The sequence below is a fragment of the Bacillus rossius genome, chromosome 15 (assembly GCF_032445375.1).
Source record: "Bacillus rossius redtenbacheri isolate Brsri chromosome 15, Brsri_v3, whole genome shotgun sequence".
NCBI classification, from domain to species: Eukaryota; Metazoa; Arthropoda; class Insecta; order Phasmatodea; family Bacillidae; genus Bacillus; species Bacillus rossius.
The window spans coordinates 14,505,541-14,526,492 of NC_086342.1; the positions used below are offsets into that span (position 1 = coordinate 14,505,541).

At 42.3% G+C, this 20,952-nt stretch overlaps 1 protein-coding gene across 1 annotated transcript in view; it reads right to left on the reverse strand.

Moving 5' to 3' along the window:
* The window catches only part of LOC134539456 (probable ATP-dependent RNA helicase kurz), a 28,477-nt gene that overhangs the window by 5,251 nt on the left and 2,274 nt on the right, over nucleotides 1–20,952 (reverse strand). Inside the window, exons 4-13 of the mRNA XM_063381506.1 lie at nucleotides 19,900–20,255; nucleotides 19,194–19,383; nucleotides 18,394–18,609; nucleotides 17,245–17,380; nucleotides 14,277–14,638; nucleotides 13,232–13,464; nucleotides 8,289–8,506; nucleotides 7,342–7,575; nucleotides 2,937–3,267; nucleotides 1,788–2,041 (exon numbers count right to left, since the gene is read on the reverse strand). Coding sequence (XP_063237576.1) covers nucleotides 1,788–2,041; nucleotides 2,937–3,267; nucleotides 7,342–7,575; nucleotides 8,289–8,506; nucleotides 13,232–13,464; nucleotides 14,277–14,638; nucleotides 17,245–17,380; nucleotides 18,394–18,609; nucleotides 19,194–19,383; nucleotides 19,900–20,255 — 2,530 coding nt within the window. The remainder of the gene's footprint in view (nucleotides 1–1,787; nucleotides 2,042–2,936; nucleotides 3,268–7,341; nucleotides 7,576–8,288; nucleotides 8,507–13,231; nucleotides 13,465–14,276; nucleotides 14,639–17,244; nucleotides 17,381–18,393; nucleotides 18,610–19,193; nucleotides 19,384–19,899; nucleotides 20,256–20,952) is intronic.

Sequence of the window (20,952 nt, forward strand, 5' to 3'; positions counted from 1 at the left end):
CACGTACATATCTAGTTACAAAAATGTGGTATATGAACAGTTAGGTTTTGGACTTCATCAAGTTTGTCACCATTACCTGCACTAGGGCACTCGATGACTCAACCGCAGCTGGTTCACTCTTGAACGAACAATTTTTGGGCATCCTGCTTAGTATCTACTCTCGGTGACATTTGTGTAATATGCCGGACTACCAAATTTAACTCAAATATAAGACCTCTCCTCTTATCGTCCTTAGTTTCTCTGAAAATAATCTATGAATTAAGAAGCAATTAATTTTAAATATTTAGTTTAAAACTCACAACAATGCAAATTCGAAGTGGAGGAGGCCATTAATTTTGAGACACTAACTACTTTTAGAGTACGAAGAATCACAATCAAGGTAAGCCTTAAAATCGAGTGGATTTGGCACTACTGTTACGAGGTAACTAACCTGTGGGAAGGCATTGAACACGGTGAAACTGTTACATTGTCGGGAATATAAAAAAAATGTAGCTATCATGATAAATCTTGCTCTAATAAACAAAAAACTCACAAAAACAAACTTTTAGCCAATGCATTCTTCCATTACCAGCTTACGTTGGTTGATTTCGAGATGTTTCAAATGAGCCCAATGAAACTGGGACATTCTTTTACGGACGTATACACAGTAGCGGTATTTCACCGTTGGCTTGGAATGAAATTTAAATTTAAATCCATTAAAAGTAAATAATTTGCACATTAACTTCCAATTGTAAAGATGTCTGTTGTTGAAACGACCGTTGTATGGACGATGATTGTTAAATGAGTGATAGTGAATCTTAAAAGCGCCTCGCCACCAAGAGCTTGTTACAATTTGTTATATGAAATAAAAATATTTTCTTACTTTTTAATTCGTGTTTTATTGTCTGAAAGATGAAACTGAATCCAATCACGGCTTAATTGTGAATAATTACATAAAAAAATAGTCAAGATTTAAAATGTCTCTTAAAATCCAAAGTACATTCTTAAAACACATAGCACGTGCAAATAACACATATTAATATCCATAACGTCTGATTATACTGTTTTGTAACATATACACCACTCAAAAAAACATTGACTTATTAATACTTACATATACAAAAAAGAAGTTTAAAAGAAAATTAGTTGTCTGTAAAGTCGGTTTACGGACAATAGTTTAACGTGACGTCATAACAAAACATTGTCGAAATGATTGCATATATTTTTATGAATAAAATTGAATCATTTTTATTGAATTATCACTATTTTGTATGGATACAAAGAAGGAGTTAAATTAAATCTACAATTTAATTGATAAATTTACTTTTATTTGTACTCATTAATTAAAATGTTTATTACTTTAACTATAACTTTTATACATGTTTGCTATTTAACTTCTTCCAATCTGTGTTATTCTGTTAAGGATAGGACGATGATCGGAAAGGTAGGAAACGAATGGGAGTGTTTCAAGGATGAAGTGAAGGAAAATGGCTTACCCAACACCAAGATGCAGTCAAAAATAATATATTTGCGCCACGGACTTTGCAGCAATGCTAGGACGAACGGGTTAGCAAAGAGGAATGAAAATATTACATTGAAATGCATGAAAACAGAATTACGCCACAGACTCGGTCGCAATGCTAGGAGGTTCAGGTTAGCAAAGAGAAATGTAAAATGAGCGTAACGGCACACAGTGTAACGGGACACTTTTTCGTGCGCGCAGCCGGCGTTCATCGATTTATTAGACATTGTCACGTCAAAAATATTTAGCTGGGAGGGCAGGGGTCTCGCAACGTTCACAAGCTCACCGAAGGTGCCGCTGACGTGGCACAGGACCTCGCCGTCCTCCGGGCTGAAGCGGGGCGGGGGCTCCGCGAGGGGCGGGGACAGCGAGCAGAGGCCGGGCGCGAACGTGGGCAGCCACTGGGGCTCGATGGCCGTGACGCCGCGCAGGTACTGCTTGCTGGTCTCGAACGTCTCCTGGTACACCACCCAGTCGGGGCAGGAGCGGAACAGCACAGAGGACGGGTGCAGGAACGCCGGGTCCTCCACGCCTTCGCACCTGCCGCCAGACCTGTTTCTTCACGACTGCACGTCTCAATTTTTAATCACTATTTAATCAAGATGTAAGATACCACATTCCTTGTTTTAAATCTCCAGTTCCCCTACAAAGAAACTACATAACTATTCTTATAAGATGCACTGCAATTTAACTAAGTGCATGATATGAAGTCACATTGGATGTGAAATGAATAGTATTCTCACTTATGCCATGCCTACGATGCACTTATGTAAATTAGTACTGTATTTTAATGTCATACTTGACTTGCCACCTCTGTTTTATACTGTAAAACCTCCCGAATTAATATATCACTAAATTACTTGCTTTATTGACACTTTTTCCCAGTGGGTCGATTCATTAGTAAAAATAGGATATCATATACTGTATGCCACACCCCAGTTTAAAAGCTTAAAAGTAACAACAAAGAAGTGTCTTAAAACACTCGGTGAGACATTTCATTCCATGCTACTTCCGTTCCATCCACGAAATTACTCCTACCAAATGCCGTATATCGACAGATTTTACGTTACGTGACGTGTGAGATCTAACCTTAATAAGTATCGAGGGCATCATACCAGAAGGGCGTATCAACACTTTTTGCAATATCGAGATACGCCACACACTTCCATCTACAGTAGAATCTCGTTACAAAGTACATCAATAAAGCCCCAACTTTAATACTTAGTAATGAAAGTACTTTATTCTGAAAGTCTATATATTTACCTTTAAAACGTAGTATTTTTGAATTTTTAAAAAATAAAGTAGTAGGGGATCAAATGTTACATTAGCTTGGAAATAATGATGCCCTCGGTATGTATTTCCATTCCCTTTGTTTTAGTTAACCATTGTAGTTTACTATATTCAACCTTCAAGCGGGAGGACAGCAACGCAGTACCTGTAGGCCCTCTTCCACTTGAGCTTGTCCTGATCGTCCTTGACCTCGCCGGGCGGCACGCGGCGGGCCACCTGGTCCACCAGCCCCGACAGCACCGTCTGCCGCAGCAGCAGGGCCTGGCGGTCGCTGGGGGGCTCCATGGCGGGGTCCACCGCCAGCTGCAGGCCTGGTACGCTGGCGTTCACCTCCGAGCACAGCTGCCGTCGCAGCTTCCGCACCTCCGCCACCGCCTTGGGGCGCAGCCCGCTCGCCCGGCAGAACTCCTCCAGCCGGCCCTGGCTGTTGGCGTACTCCGCCGCCCCGATGGCCCCCATCAGCACCATCACGTCACCTGCGGGCCGGCCCCCGACACCTCCAACCCCTGCTCGCAGCCTCGCGTAGCTCCCAACACATCGCCCGCCCGGCAGAACTCCTCCAGCCGGCCCTGGCTGTTGGCGTACTCCGCCGCCCCGATGGCCCCCATCAGCACCATCACGTCACCTGCGGGCCGGCCCCCGACACCTCCAACCCCTGCTCGCAGCCTCGCGTAGCTCCCAACACATCGCCCGCCCGGCAGAACTCCTCCAGCCGGCCCTGGCTGTTGGCGTACTCCGCCGCCCCGATGGCCCCCATCAGCACCATCACGTCACCTGCGGGCCGGCCCCCGACACCTCCAACCCCTGCTCGCAGCCTCGCGTAGCTCCCAACACATCGCCCGCCCGGCAGAACTCCTCCAGCCGGCCCTGGCTGTTGGCGTACTCCGCCGCCCCGATGGCCCCCATCAGCACCATCACGTCACCTGCGGGCCGGCCCCCGACACCTCCAACCCCTGCTCGCAGCCTCGCGTAGCTCCCAACACATCGCCCGCCCGGCAGAACTCCTCCAGCTGGCCCTGGCTGTTGGCGTACTCCGCCGCCCCGATGGCCCCCATCAGCACCATCACGTCACCTGCGGGCCGGCCCCCGACACCTCCAACCCCTGCTCGCAGCCTCGCGTAGCTCCCAACACATCGCCCGCCCGGCAGAACTCCTCCAGCTGGCCCTGGCTGTTGGCGTACTCCGCCGCCCCGATGGCCCCCATCAGCACCATCACGTCACCTGCGGGCCGGCCCCCGACACCTCCAACCCCTGCTCGCAGCCTCGCGTAGCTCCCAACACATCGCCCGCCCGGCAGAACTCCTCCAGCCGGCCCTGGCTGTTGGCGTACTCCGCCGCCCCGATGGCCCCCATCAGCACCATCACGTCACCTGCGGGCCGGCCCCCGACACCTCCAACCCCTGCTCGCAGCCTCGCGTAGCTCCCAACACATCGCCCGCCCGGCAGAACTCCTCCAGCTGGCCCTGGCTGTTGGCGTACTCCGCCGCCCCGATGGCCCCCATCAGCACCATCACGTCCCCTGCGGGCCGCCCCCCCGACACCGCCTTTCACTTCTTAAGGTGGGTTTACGATTGAAAATTAAGAATTAAGACTCGAGACTTAGTCGTGTACTTACCACATGACTCCATGTGAACTAATGGAATGGTTTAAGATTAGAGACCCGAAAAATTCGCGGGTTCATTTCGTGTTATGCTAAAATTCAAATAATTTTACCTTAGTGCTGATTCTGTCATTGGTTCACTGTTAATCTGGAGGACTGAGGGGCAATTAGAGACCCTTACTCCTAGAAGTGTCGAATCACAGGCCACCCAGTCGAGACGACTCACAAGTCAGCAGCCAATGAACAATTGGCATTTTCCCGAGTGTTTAGAGGATATTGGAGTCTATCCTGGAGGTCATTGAACCCGCGAATTTTCCGGGTGTCTATTTATGATTGTCGTGTGTGAATTTTTACGGGTCGTGTGCGAACCATACGATGACTTAAGACTCAACAGAAATGGTTATATTTTATATTTTTCGTTAAGCCTTAAGGGAAGCGACCAATCACAACAAACCGGGAACCTTTCGACCGGAAGTTTACGTGTTATTATTGGACCGAGCGAGGCAGGAATTTTGGGTCGGAATTTGTATGTTTGTCATTTGCGATCATCATCCGTTTCGAAAAATAGATATCCCGTTTGTCAATAACCTATTTCAAACCTGCTTCTCCGTTTCAGAACAATGGCCGACCGTGTGTTTTGTGCTGTGATTGGTTAGAGTTGACGACTTCTATGTCAATCATAAACTGGGAAATGTAGTTTTGACTTAATTGTGTGCTCGATGTTAAGTTATAATTCTTAAGGAAATCAATCGTAAACTCAGCTTTACAGCATAACTCCTACCCCTGCTCGCAGCTTCGCATAGCACCGAACACCTCACGACCGGCCGGTCGCGGAGCAAACGGCATGGGCCTTCCCGACCCCGGCCTGTCTTCGCCTCAACTTGTGAGCAGGCTGGTCGTACCATGTCTTTACGACACACTGCCAATTCTCGTGGAATTGGCCGTTTTAAATCATATTATTTATTTTGGGTACCACTGTGAATAATTTGTAAAGCAACCAACATCACTGGACATTTTGAATCATATTATTCATTTCGGATACCACTGTCAATAATTTGTAAAGCAAACGACACCACCGGAAAAAAATTCCTATGGGCACACCCTTGAAGATACCTCTGTGGTGTTCCAGAGCAACGTTGTGTCCAGATATAACAATCAATATATTTATTGTGAAGCCAATTATTCACAGAAAAATATATTAAATAGTAATTTATTTTAATCCATAGTAGACATCTGCGAGCAGGGTTTTTATAAGTTGAGTTTGAGTCAAGTTCTAGGCAAAAACTCACGAGTCAAGTCGAGCGAGTAGCATTTTTCACATATTAATTCAAAATCAGTGTACCAAAAAAAAAATATATATATATTTTGTAACAGTAAAACTCTTATTAAAAAAATTCCTACTACTAACCAAAGTTGTTTAAATAATTATTATTAGGTTTGCTATTGTAGTACATTATTTTGGTTTTTACAAACAAAACGAATAAATAGTTAGAAAGAAAATGTTGAATAAATCCGTACAAGTTGGTACATTGAAGTTTGTTACTCCTAGTCACGTGGTCGATATATCGATGTATCGAACTTGTCAACAGAAACGTATCTGACTTGGCTTGGCCTATACTGAGTTAAGCATCACAAGATAAAATAATAAACATGTTTATCAAATAGTATTTTCAGAGTATCAATAATTAAAAATTCAAATTCAAATGTTTAGGATGCTGTTTTGCCTAAAAATTTACAAACGTTTACGTTTCAATATTTGCAAATTCACAGCCGCCAACTGCCTTTCCAAAATTTTCTATTGATGTAAACCGAGCATCTCCAAACATGCACGAAGACGGCACACTTTTACGGGAACTTGGTTATGTTGCTTTAGAACTTATTTGACTATTTTATGTAAAAACAACATTTGCAACTCATTTCATGCAAGTTACATTAACGTTTTAAGGGGAGATATATTAAACTGAACTTAATTTTCGCATTCAAGACACACATGTTTTAGTTCATGGCTGTATTGTTTACCGTGACACGTGGCTAACGAAAATAAAAGACTAGGTTGTTTACAATGCCAAATAAAGCATTATAATTTTATAATAAATAAACGTCACACTATTCACTTTAAACTTTTGTTTCGTCGAAACGTTTCTGATTGTACGTTATTAAATGCAGCTCTGTTACCGTAAAATGAGGGAAATGCTTCCGCATAAAGCGGGAAAGTGATATATTAATGCTATGCGGAAAATTACAGAAGTAAAAAAAAATTAATCACGGAAATTCGTAAATCCCGGGTACGTAAAAATGAGGTGTTAATGTATATGGTAGATCATGTTACATTATAAAGTAAAGGATAATAGTGTTGTAAGACTTTTATTCCGATATGAGAGTGGTTTTTTTTCTAAAGGTACAGTGCAAGAAAAGCTCGCTCGAATTTCGAGTTTTTGAAAAGCCACGAGCTCGAGTTCGAGTATTACTAAAAAACTCGACTCGAAACTTGAATTTCGAGTACTCGCAGGTGTCTAATCCATAGTCTAACAACATTGGAATTTTAATTAAGTCTTTGAAAAAAAGAATTTGTTTTCATAGTTAAACTTTTGCTCTATGAAATCTGCATAAGTAACTTATTCCTTTGGTTTTGATTATTTACGAATTGTGCTATGTTAGGCTTACATACTTACACCAGGGTACAAACATCACGCTAGATTAATTTCATGATTTTTAGTTGCATTTTGATGGTTTACGAAGTACTGACTTACATATTTGGTCATACACGGTGCATAGACTTATTTTTGTTATATCGGTTTCATCGCAGTTCACCATACAATCTTGTCCCGCGCTACGAGCCGTTATAAACCTAATGTGCCAACTTCATGAGAAATCCTTTGACAGTTCTGTTGGGTGAGAGCGGTCGCTGCCCAGTCATGCTCGGGCCCCGTAAAGCAGCGAGGACACTCACCCAGCTGGAAGGAGTTGCCGGTGCCCGCCCACCTCCTCCTCCTGTCCGCCGACTGCTTGTCCGAGGGCGCCAGTACCTCCTGCACGCTCAGGGCTGCCACCGCGCACACCACGTACGGAAGCAGCCCGTGCTGGTGGCCCAGCGCCAGCATCTTGGCGAAGCGCGGCGCCACCGGGAACACCGCCATCGACCTGCCGAGCGGCGTCAGCCGGGACGAGAACTCCCCCGCCTTCCCTAGGGGGGGAAGAGCCGGGCAGGCACGTTCAGTTCGGCGTCCTTCAAACGGCTCTTGCGATGGCGAGAACCGATACAAAAAACATTATTCAGGACGTACGCCATCGCTACTTTACACTGCACGCCATAAAACTCATAAGTTTCTACCATTGAGTTCGGATACACATGAATATTCACATACCAGACTTACATGTACATGCGGACGAGTCAATCCATCAGATCTGTGACTGTACCACTACAATAGGTGGACTGAGGGTCCTGTTGCCTGGGACTTGCTTAAATAACAGCGTCCGCTTGTATGATAGGCAAGTCAATACGTCATCAATTGTTATTACTTGAAAAAAAAATTAGGAATTTCAGGGAATACAAGTTTTAATTATATATTCAAACATAAAAAAAACACATAAAAAATACACATAAAAAAATTAACCCACAGAAAAAAAAAGGTAAAATCAGGCGATGGTTAATGTTAAATATGAAGACAGCACAAAGAATTCTGTCGAAGGAATTAGTCAGAACAAATATCACAGCACAGACAAAACCCAGTGCGCTGACAACCACGAGAAAGTTGCAATAAAAAAACAGTAAATACAAACAAAACAACAGCTTTGAACAACACAAGCGACGGACAGAGAAACCCAACGATGATGCCGAACAGTCAATCAAGACTATATCGTACGAGTCTCCAGAAACTAAATAAATTAAAAAAAAACCTTTCAGCTGCTGCTTCTCGAGCGCTCCCAGCAACGTCAGCCTCCGCTCCGCCGACCTCAGCTGCACGGGGTCGATGGGCGTCGGGAACGGGAAGTTCACGACCTTGTGGATGTTCATCGCCTTCATCTGGAGCACCAGGTCGTCCACCGGCTTCCGCTGGATCTCCGGCACCTCGAACGCCTCGAACTGGTCGTTGAACACGGCCGACGAGAACAGCCTGAGAGGAGGAAACACATTTGAAATGCACTCAAAGTACTAACATCTTGAACAGAAATTTAACACTGAACAGTAGTATCCAGCACCATGAAGGCACAGAAATTTTGTTATTATGTAAATGGTTGGAAAGCACAACCTGAAGTCAAGAAAAATTTTAAAACTGCAAAAAAAAAAGAAAGTAACATACCACAGCTTTCATGTAAAAAACAATACGTATACAACCACTTCTTGCACTTGCAAGTGAAAAAAGTTCCATAAAAACTTATTAAAAATAATAGTAAATAAAACAAAATTTAATTGATTATTTTAGGGTTGAATGGAAAAGTTAAAAATTTATTTATTTAGATAAAGATAGAGGTGAAGTTCTGAAAAGGATTTTTAATATATTTACAAATACTTAGAATTTTTTAATACTCTTGAAAAGTTTTTCTTTGGACTGTTCCCAGACTAACAATAAGTATAATACAGTAAAACCTTTTTGTTGCGACCCCATTTATTGCGACCACCTCTCTATTACAACCCGATTTCGAGGAACCGTGAAAAAATTGCCGAAAATCCGAAGAAAATCAGACAGAAAATAAGTTTCTGTGGTGAGTAGCGTGTTACTGCGTTTCTCTTGCCGAGTGCCGACTTGTTTTAACTGCCGCAGCGATGATTATTTTGACAGCTCAAGCAATTATCTTTTCCCGTGGGTTGATAGAAAAAGATCGCTTCACCCAGCATAAAAAAAAAAAGCTACGCCACTTATTCCCCACGCAGGAAACACTGGCTGCCGTCTGTCTCCCCCGCATTTATCTTTCTTCTAACATTCCACGTCTCACCTCTCGCACGAGAAATAACGAAGCGACCACGCATTTGGCCGTTTTATGCTTTGTTTGGTGACAGATTTTTGAGGAACTGTGAAAAATTTGAGCAGAGAAAGTTGAAAATTTGAGTAAAATCGGCTGAAAAACAAGTCTGTTACACTTTGTTGGGCGCTGTGTGTTCACATTTATCTTGGCGAGCACTGTACTGTAAGCAGGCAGGCATACAAAAGACGGCTAAAAATAGATACCACCCCTCTAGACTGTCCACGCTAAACTGAGCGCAACTCCTGATTAGAGATGGGCTGTATTACCAATAACCGGTAAAAATAACGGTTACGAAAAAATAACCGTTACGTCACGTTCCTGGATCTCTGATAACCGGTTACCAAGAACGAGAGAATATAAACTGAGCGTGGTTGAACACATCGCCCGATCTAGTGACGAAATACAATACTATGATTCTAACTTTTGTGTAGTAGCTAGCAAGGAGATTGCTAGATGTCGCCATATGAGCATTTATTTTGCGTAAAACCTGCTGGAACGAAGTTTTTTCATATTAAGAGTTATGATGATTGGACATAATAACACTAATCAGAGTTTTGTTTATTAATTTACGATCCCATGTCGAGTAATCAAAACTTATTTGCTATAATTAATCATGAATAGTTAAAAGTCTTTCTTGGAAAACGTTCATATAAAGATCTCATACCGTTATATCGATTTTAACGAAAATGTCGATACTATATTTTACCTTACAGTTCTCGGTATTTAATAACCGTTTAGCGTTTAGAAGTTCTTGGGAATTGTTGAACATACACAGTTCTTGCTATCGATAGTATCGATTTTCAGACAGCTACAAGTATTATAATTAAACTGTCTAATAGACATCTATTCACAGGGGCTCCCCCTCACATTTCTCGGTTATACAATATTCGTTTAACATTTTATTTTTTATCTTCTTCAAATAGTTAAGTTCCAGTTACAAACTGCCTTAAGTTTTTTTTAAAGTATTATTATTTTCAGTAATGTACTAACGTGATGTTTTAAAGAGCTTTTGAGACAACCAGACAATGAATGGTACTAAATACAACAGACGGAAAACAAGTAACATTTGGAACTTTTTTATTCCGGTCAGTACTGAGCATGCACTGTGCAAAATTTGCAAGCATAAGTTGTATTACAAAAGTACAACAAATAATTTACGAAAACACTATCGTCTGAAACATCTCGTAATTTTACCAGTGAGCAGACCTACTTCAACTACCAGCACTGAAAATGCAACTATTATTAATCCAGCGAATGTAAGTAATAATTATTTTTGAAATTAAGATTACAAGTGTTAGATTCTAGTGTTATAAACCGAACAGAGCTATCTGCTAATATTTGAAGTAAACATTTTTGTACACGCAATCACATGAACAGTTATAATTTCAAGATCGACAGATCAGTTCTCGATTCGCGATCGACCGAAACAGTTCTCTATTCGCGATTGAGAGAAACAGTTATTTATTCTCAATAGCCCGAAAGAGTTCTTTATTCGCGATCCACCGAAACAGTTCTTATTTCCCGATAGCCCGAAACAGTTCTTTATTCCCGATAGCTCGAAACAGTTCTTTATTCCAGAAAGTCCGAAAGAGTTCTTTATTCGCGATCCATCGAAACAGTTCTTTATTCCCGATTGCCCGAAAGGGTTCTTTATTTGCGATCCACCGAAACAGTTCTTATTTCCCGATAGCCCGAAATAGTTCTTTATTCGCGATCGACGGAGTTATCTGCTCGCGGTCGACATTTTAACCAATTCTTGATTATCCAACACTATTAGGAAGTGGCAGGTAGGTTAAAATAAAGCATATACACATCAAATTTTAGCGAAATATGAGCTAAATTTTGTCAAAGGTTTCAATTATTGTCACTCTGACAATGCTTCATAATCATGCAAATAATCAATGTGTTTGAATCAAATTGTATATAATTTCATATACAATCGTAACTAAAATTATCATTAAAAAAATTACCATAATATGATGGATTAGTGTGGGATGGAAATCAGATTATTACATTTAATAACTGGTAACGATAACCATTTAAATAACCGGTTATTGAGATGAAACTGTAACTGCCATTACCGGTATTGAAAAGTAACGATTTCACTCATCTCTACTCCTGATAGCATCTGCGCGCACGTCTATTGCCGTCACTGTCCTGTGCCGAAGTATTAGGTGATTCAAGTGTGCGTGAGAGATAAGATAAAGAAGGTGAAGAGAGAGCGAGCCCTGTCAGCAAGTGTGTTTGTGGGAGGGGGAGACAGAGATAAAAGAGAGCGAGCCCTGCAGCACCGAAAGTGGTGAAGATCGACATTTACCGTCACACTCTCGCTAGCTAACAATGCTGCTGGTCGCCAGCCCCCCCCCCCCTTTTTTTTCTCACTCTCTCTTTCTTTCTCTCTTTCTCTCTCTCATACACACGCGCTTACCCTACTTCTCGCATTCCTGCACGTCAGCCGGACCGACCAGAGCGATAAGCGCCGCCAGACCACCCCAGACCACCTTTCAAACGCCACACTAATAGAGCCCGCAAGAGACATAATAAACCTATAATAAAAAGTTATCATTTCAACACTAAATCGTTTGTTTTTTCTATACAAAGATGGCGAAAATGGACACGCTGCACTGGGTTGAAATTTTTTTTTCTCGGCAACGGGAGCTCCAATATTGCTTTCTAGGGTATCGTTTTTTTCGGGAGACATCTTGCTATTTAAATACTGTAATATGAATTTAAAAAGTTGTCATTTTTACACCATAGACTATTTGAATATGAAATCCATACGAACAAAGGCGATTTTTTATGTAATTGGTGGTGATGGGGGGTAAAATTGGCCCGAATTCTCTATTGCGACCATTCCGTTTATAAGTCTGTTTTCCGGAAACCGTGAGGGTTCGCATCAGTGGGATTCTACTGTATATTTAAGTTTGAAATCTTGTAAATTCCTTACCAGAGATGATTGAACTCGAACTTGGTGTGAAAAGTGACATATTTTGACCCCTCCCTCACCGCTTTAATACACCATTCATAATAGCCCAATTTTACGGGAGAAGGGAGGGTGAAATGAGCATTTTCTCACTGAAGGTTTTTTAAAGGAAGCGAAATTGGGGTGTTATAAGGGAGGACACTAGATGGTTTGTGTGTCTGGGAGGGATAAGCTAGCCTTGAAGAATGTGAACGAGAGGAGAGAGGGGTGAGCTTATGCGTCATGAAGCCGCTGCCGCCAGCCAGCCGGGCGAGCTTCGTGTGCGCCCACTCGCGTTGCAGAACCTACAGCTGCCATATTTTTAAAGGAAATGTCCCATTTTTTGTTATTCTTAAATTAACATTATTGGAAGTGTTAAAGCCGACACAAAAATACGCTGTGTGTTAAAATTAATAGATTTTAATGATCTTTCATTTCGTTTTTTTTCTTATGATTTTCACATTTTGGTCAAAATGTCCAATTGTTTGACGGTTCCCAAGAATGTATTTGTAAAATCACTGCTTCGTGACATCGGGGTTCTAGTGTATTTAACTACAGCAAGCAAAAAACGTACATGTAAACTAACCAGTAAAAATAAACTGACTGTCTTTTGACATATTTTCTTTAGATGTGGCCTGTAGGGCGACGGACTTGTCATGAAGGTTGAAGTGGGTTTAAGGCAAAGCCGTCTAGCATTGTGAGTGACAGCATCCTGCCATTGTACGGCTGGTTTCTTAGCGAGTAACGGTTTGGGAAAGGGGGGAGGGGGAGGGGGAGGGGTTGAAATGAACTGAAAATTTCGGAAAACATCTATTACGACCCTATTCCTGGGAACCGTGAGGGGTCGTTTCAGAGAGGTTTGACTGTATAATATTCCAGTAAATGCAAGGGCAGTGAAGATGTGCCTGCCAACCTGTAACAGTGGCCGGGCCCCATTCGACCGGCTCGGCCCGCTCGCTGGTCCGCCGAGGCCTTGCTGGTCCACTTCACTGCGAACATGGACACCCCCGTCAGGCCGTCATAGAGCTTGGCCTTGACGCGGCCGCTGTCCACCACGTACTTGACGTTGGGGATGGTCAGGGACGTCTCCGCCACGTTGGTCGCGACAACGCACAGGCGGCATCCGTCGGGGACCGGCTTGAACACCTGCGGCGAAACAGAATCCAAATAGAAATCACAACCAGACCTTTTCGAAAAGATTTTTTAGTAATGAATCCAGATCTTAAATTCTAAATCTCAAAGAGTACCTTTGAAAATAGTACTCAAATCTGCATCTAAAACTTAAAAGAGGCAAAAATGAAATAATTGACACAAAAAAAAATATTTTTTTTTACAAATTATATCTTTTACAAAATAAGTTTCAAATAAATCCTTGGAGTCATGCTTCTACACTTTTTCATAAAAAAAAAGTCAATGTTTAAGGTTTTTAAACAACGAAACATGAACTAGGAATTTCAAACGTTAAAACACACACATTTTGATTTCAAGAAAGTGTCAACACCCCTCTTAGCTAATGATTTAACTTAGGAATGTATAATTGTAGCGGGAATCACAACTTCATAAAGTGTAATGGCAATTATTGGAATGCTGGGAATCAACACGCTCTCTCCTTTAGCTGCTCCCGAATACTCGCTGGTGTTTCTAACAAGGTGTATGTCCTTTAAGCGCAAGGTTGTGGACTACCATGCAGTAGTCACAACTATGAAATTTTTTGCAGTAATTACATCAGATGGCAGAGAAATGATCATAAAGGTGTAATGCAAGCCTTTTGAGTGCTTTCAATTACATATCTGCACCGGGTACATATTTCATGCTTAAAAAATTATTCTGAAAGCACAGATTTTTAGCTATTTCCACTCTTCTAAAATTACATTTTAAAAACTAAATACGGGAACAGAACTAATAGGAACGTGTGGATTCCTGGAGAGGATATCTCGGGAGTGGCGGGGTGCACCGACCTCGGTCTGCTTGGCACTGGGCAGGAGGGAGTACAGGGGCAGAGCCCACACGGGCTGGCGGGAGGCCGGGGGACCCAGCCACTCGCTCGCTTCCGCCACGTCGTCGTCCCGGTCGGAGCCCTCCTCCGACCCGTAGCCTTCCCCTTCCTCCTCGTCCGGCTGGGGCGGCCCGGCAGGGTAGTCGTCCAGCTTCACCTCCGGTATCACCCTTCGCCTTGCTTTCTTCTCCTTCCTCTTCATCTTCTTCTTGCGCCTCGCTCCGTCATCCTCGCCGTCGTCGACCCCTTCCGCTCCCGCCCGGCTCCCCCGCAAGGGGAAGGTCTTGTTCAGCTTTTTCACGACGCTGTTCACCTCTTGCTGGCCTGCGAAGCAACCGCGCGGGGCGCAACTACTTTACGGAACTATCTCCGTGAACTGCAGTGCAAAGCAAAGAGACTTTTTAATTATTCTTTGGATCACAGTGTACGAACATTTGCTCTCAGTTTACTCTCTGTAATTTTTTTTTAAATTTTTATTATTACATAGCTGCAGTACCCGGCGTTGCCCAGGTTGAGCACACGGAGCTGTATTGTCTGCGAGTTAAAGCAAACTGGATAGCGCTATTATGACGGTGTGTTGGACATAAGAGAAATGTCACACAATTACTGTTTGTATATGTTTATGACCTATGATTTTTTGTTTACCCATGGCGATCCGTTATTTATTATTAATTATAAATTATTAAGACCATTAATCGAAATAAAAACCATCCTATCTCTCAAGTTGGAAAAAATTACACATAAATGCCAATTTTCATCAAAATCGGTTGACTTGGTGAAGAGTTCACTGGAAACAAACATCAGGACACTGGATTTATATAATATATTAAGATAAATATGTTAAGTGATTTTATTCTCTGCACAATGCAGAATCTAGATGTAGGTTTAATATAAATCACTCACAGAATAACATTAACACTTGAGTAATTAGCACAATATTATCAACAAAAGCAATATTATATTACAAATTATTCCATTATATGTTAATATCTCACGAAATTTCAATTGTAATCAATTTAACAAAGTACTGGACTAACCTGTGTTCTATCTAGCGTAACTTATACATTGGATGCAATGCTACACGAGAGTTCAGATTATCTCGAATTTAGCTTAATATCATGGTAGTATTTATCAAAATATTCCATTAGTTTAGTCAAATTTAGTTCAATCGGTACAAACATTGGATCAACTTGTAGACTCAGAATGCATACACAGAATATCGAATATTTATGTATCTTCTATTTTCACTTAAAATTTGTGTCTGTGCCAAAAAGTACATACAATCAATGGACTAAGTCTTTGTAAAACAATAGAAATAGGTTTTACACCAGTGTTCATCGATTAGGTTGATGTAAATCGTCAGCACCACTATAAAATGTGTTTCGTGACTCGCATTAACAGCAATATGTTCAATGAGTATGACACCATTTTTTATTTACATAAATACACACATTTAACTTGTGTCATTCTAGGGACAAATTAGCACAAAGTTCCATAGATGTCTAAATGCACAAAATTATGTCCTGATTACACAATTTTATACTAACAATTGGCTGAATATTATGGGCTTAACTTGAAACATAGATCAGCCATAATAGCCTGTAATCCACATTAGTTCCATTACCCAGCATGCCACTCGCTTAGCATTTCAGTAGCTCAACAGTCTAAATTGGCTTAGAAAATTTTAGTATTGAATAATGTACTGTTTTAACAACAGCCAATCACAGCACATAAGCCAGATTCGTGAGTCATTATGGACCAAATATAGCATTAAAAAACTGTAAACACATAACTTCACAAATAATATTCATGTAATGCGTACATTAAAATTAAAAAAAATATTGTAAAAAAAACCAGTCACTCAGCAGTCTGCATGAAATAAATTAAATCTGCATTGTTTCTGCAGTCTATACAATTGTTATTGCAGATACAACAGGTGATACAGACATGTAGGGGTTATATTTCTGCTAATCCTGTTTTAAATTTGAATAGAATATGAAATTATTCATGAATATTAAATATTTTCAAATAAAATTTAAAATTACAGTGAAAATATGTATTTCACACATCCAGGAGTCAAAGAAAACTTGATGCAAAACACAGGAAAATGAAAAAGGGTGAAATATTTACTGGATACACTTTATTCATGTAAAAACAAGAGTGTGGTATAAAATGCAAGAAGATGAAAAACCTGGAAATTCATTTTCTTAAACCAGTATAATTTGGAGTTAGAAACATGTTTTGTTGACCCAAACGAAAAGAGTATTTTTAATAATTTCAATTATAATTACAGATTATATATAACTATAGACCGGAAAAATTCGCGAGTTCATTTCGTGATAGGCTAAAATACAAATAGTTATACCTCAGTGCTGCCTCTGCTATTGGCTCACAACTCACCTGGATGACTCTGAGCCAATGAGAAACACCTGACCAAAGCTTTATCGAATCACAGGCTGCTACGTTGGGACGTCTCACAGGACAGCAGCCAATGAGTGGGTGACATTTGACCGAGTGTACGTAGAACTATTGAGTTCATCCTACAGGTCATTGAACCCGCAAATTTTTCCGGTCCCTATATATAACATATTAAGAGCATGTATGTATGTACTATGTTAGAGAAATTTTTTTTAAAATAAATCTTTGTGCATCCATGCGCGTTAAACTTATTCCTTTTAATTTTTTTTTGTGAATGAGTGTTTGTCACAAATAATTTAAAAAAATAATTTGTTTTCAAATATATCAAATGATTACATTTTTATTCAAAATTTTTTGCAATATCTGTGGATATCTTACGAAGGACCAATAAAAGTGGTTTTGTTTGAATTTACTTTCAATCAGAGACAGACGACGAAATCACGGCCAGGACTGCAGCCGGCAAGCCGAAGCAAACACGAGGATGCTGTGGCGAAGGTTGGGATCCCTGTTACCTGTCAGGAATATGAGGATGCCGCCCGCGGGCAGCTGCGTGTGGATCCTGCAGGCCTTCCTGAACGCAGCCGACACGTAGTCAGGGTCGGTGCGCTTGCTGAAGTGCACAGTCACGGGGAACTGCCGTCCTTCCACCTGTGTGGCAACAGAGTTCCCCCCCGTGGCATTGCAACCCGCATCCCCGACACAAACCTCCTGGAAAGCTATCCAGGGAACAGTTTACAGATATCTTTATCTATTGAAGTGCACTGGGACAGCCCAAAGCGTAAATTCCCGAGTGAAACTTCCAACACAGTACTAATGGGGACACTATAATTGGTTTAATGTAAAATGTACAAACTTACAAATATCTGTAACTTTACATGTGCACCCGCGCCTTTTATCATATATTTTCCCCACTGTATTTTTCTTGATCATTTAAAACCAACAGGTGTATTAATCCCGTTTGTCAAATTTTAAAGCATATTCTGGGCAGTAAGACTGTAACATTCCAGAAGGTTTAGAAGGAAAGGACGACAAGGGCGCGACAAACTGTCGCCAGTAAGTTATTTTCGCGCCTCCAATTAGTGGGGAAAACCCAGCACACGGACGCGCAACTGCGCCGCAAGGAACTAGAAATTTCGCTGGGTGCTGCTTTACCGAAAAAAAACTTTCAGGTGGCGTGATGTGTCTCTCCAGTCTTTCAAAGAAAAAAATTATTTTTTCAGTATTTCTCCCTATATGGTCATGATTCCTATTCTGTCCTATGATTGGTCAGTTGGCAAATGGGACTGCCTCCCCTTTGTTTTTGCCTTTGAAAGGAAAAAACAACTTCGTTGTCCGATGCTCGATTGTCGCTCCGTGCGGCCGCGTTATCGGCAGCTCACCAAAATGAAGTAAAGTTACAAATAGGTAATTTTACGCCTGCAGCCGAAACGTAACTTTTTTTTACACTAACTTGAAATTTGATCACAGGCATCAGCATCGGCCCAGGGTGATCGTGGTCAACCTCCCGGGATATTTCCGTGACTTCCAGCAGCTTTACAGTTTATTTTGGGACTTTTCGGTGATTTTCACGAACAGTCCTCAAGTTCCGTTAACTTTTCGTGACTCTCGTCGCCTGCAGACATCCTTGATGGGGGTCTTACTACACACACACTGCAACACACCTTGATGACGGGCGGCGGCGTCTTGAACAGCCTCCTGTTGGCCGTGAAGTCCTCCAGCCGCAGCGTCGCCGACATGACGACGAGCTTCAGGGGGTCCCCTCGCCGGGCCCGCAGCAGGCTGATGCGCGACAGCAGGCCGACCAGGATGTCCGTGTGCACGGTCCTCTCGTGGGCCTCGTCCAGCACCACCGCGGAGTACCGCGACAGCAGGAAGTCCTGCGCAGAGACCGCTCCGTGCATGCCGGTGGTTCGACTTTACTTCACCTCTCCTCGATGAAGAGGCCAGAGGAACCCAGTGCACCTCAGCCAGGTGGCTAGCCACAGGAGAGACAAGTAGAAAGTACGGGATTTTCAGCAGCAGGAAAAAGTCAGGGAACTTATAAGGCAGACACGAGTAGGAATTTATGAAAAAGGTTTGTTCTTTCGGTTTGGATACCAAGGTGCAAATTGAAGTTGTTCTAAATTCGAGTGATTTTTTAATCTACGTTCAATAGCACACAATAGTGAAAAATTTTAGGTTTACTTTTTTTTATATAAAAAAAACTCACATATAAAAATAAAAAACCGAGAGTAGCATTGGAACTTTGTGGCAAGTCAATGATGCACTGAATTTTCTTTTAGTTTAGCAATGCTGATTCTTTTAGTACTGGTGTAAAAACAAAAAAGTCCAGCTTCAAGTACATTCACCTAGCAGTCCAAAGTTATTTTTTTTTTTATTTATGCATCAAGTCGATCATTTTTATTGCCTCTCCCACATCTTCAAGAATCATTTAACCTACATTATCATCAAAAACACTCACACACTGTATCTCTTTGAGCAAGACTCCGTCCGTCATGAACTTTATCTTGGTGTCTTCGGTCGCATTCCCTTCGAACCTGATGAGGTAGGAGACCTCGCGAGAGCTCAGGTTCATCTCGTGAGCAACGCGCGACGACATTGCGATGGCTGCCACTCGCCGGGGCTCCGTCACGCCGATCATCCGGCCGTCCCTGGAAAATATTAATTTGCTTCAGTAACAAGCTTATCAGTATGTGCGACGCTCGCTGGTGCTTCTAGCGCAGTATCGCCCCTAAGCACAAGACTCTGAACTGACACGCAGTCTTCTCGTCGTGCATGGGGCAACCCTGAAATTTGTGCAGTAACATTAACATTATGCGGCGGAGAAACGAAGGTAAAGGTGTAACGCAAGGGCCTCAATTTGTTTCAAGAATTCCTACAGGTCATTTCTTTTCTAAAAATTACTCCGATAACATGTGTATTGGCTATTTTCACTCTCCCGAAAATACATTTCAAAAACGAAATACAGAATAGAACTACTCATCTGCCCTCAGTGTATCTTTAAATACTTTTAGCAAGCAGATCCCACTTGGGTTTATCTTTAGCAGTTTTTAAAATGTGTAGTTTCTTCTGAGTGTGTGCCCGGGTGGGCCCGGGCCCTGAACAATTTCCTACTGTTGAAAAATTAAACTTTTTTATAAGACGCTAGGGCGCGCGGCTATTCCCACCTGGCGTAGCCGGCCTCGTAGAGGAACTGCGGGACCTGGGTGGTCTTGCCGCTGCCCGTCTCCCCGGCCAGCAGGACCACGGGGTTCTCCCGCACTGCCTCCATCACCGCCTGCTCCTCCGCCAGGACGGGCAGCTTGAGGCGCGCCTCCTGAACGGCCGGCGAGCGTTCCACGTGGACGTACACGGCGGGCGTCCTGTCCGGCCGCGCCTCCGCCCCTCTCTCCCCCTCCTCCTCTTTCCCCTCGTCGGCAGCCGGGGGCGGGGTCTCGACGGACTGCTCCTCCGCGGGCTTGTCACTGGCACCGCCTCCCGCACCGTCGCTGCTTTCACCGTCACTTCCATCGTCGCTCGAACTCTTCAGGAACAACCACAACACACAACACACCCCTGTTAAGAAAATTCTAAAGGTTCTTATTAACACGCAAATGTTATAAAAAAAGGGTAAAACTGTATGTATTTATAGGGTCAGTGAAATTTTTTTTTTTTTTTTTTTCAAATTTTACAACGCAAGAAATTTTCTTAATCATTACTAGGGTTTTGCTGTATCCCGGATGCCTCACCGCACGTCCCATACACCGCTACGTCCACGGGACACACGATGACTATATGTTTAGTCCAATGTCGCTGCAAACCTAACTCTTTCAACTGCATCATTCCAACTTAGGTATCTCAAATGCATTGAATTTCTTTTACTTGCTGCGAGCGAACGTTGTCGAATGGGGTGTGTTCCTACTCTCAATGCCTGTCTGTGGTTGAACTAGTTACCGTGGAACATTTTAGTTTTATATAAGAATTTCAGTAAGGTCTGTACACGTAAAAACCTGAAATGCTTTGGGTCATCAAATTTTATCAACTATACAAATTTTGGCAAACATAAATTTTATCCATTTTTGATGTAGCAAATGAAACTTTATGATAGTGAAACTACCCTGAAATATATTTGTATACTGAAAACGTTGTAAATGAATCAGCTCAATAAGGTTGTTTGTTTGTAGTAATTATTTACAGACTGATTTCAGTCAATAAGCAAAAACAAATACACACTCCTACCC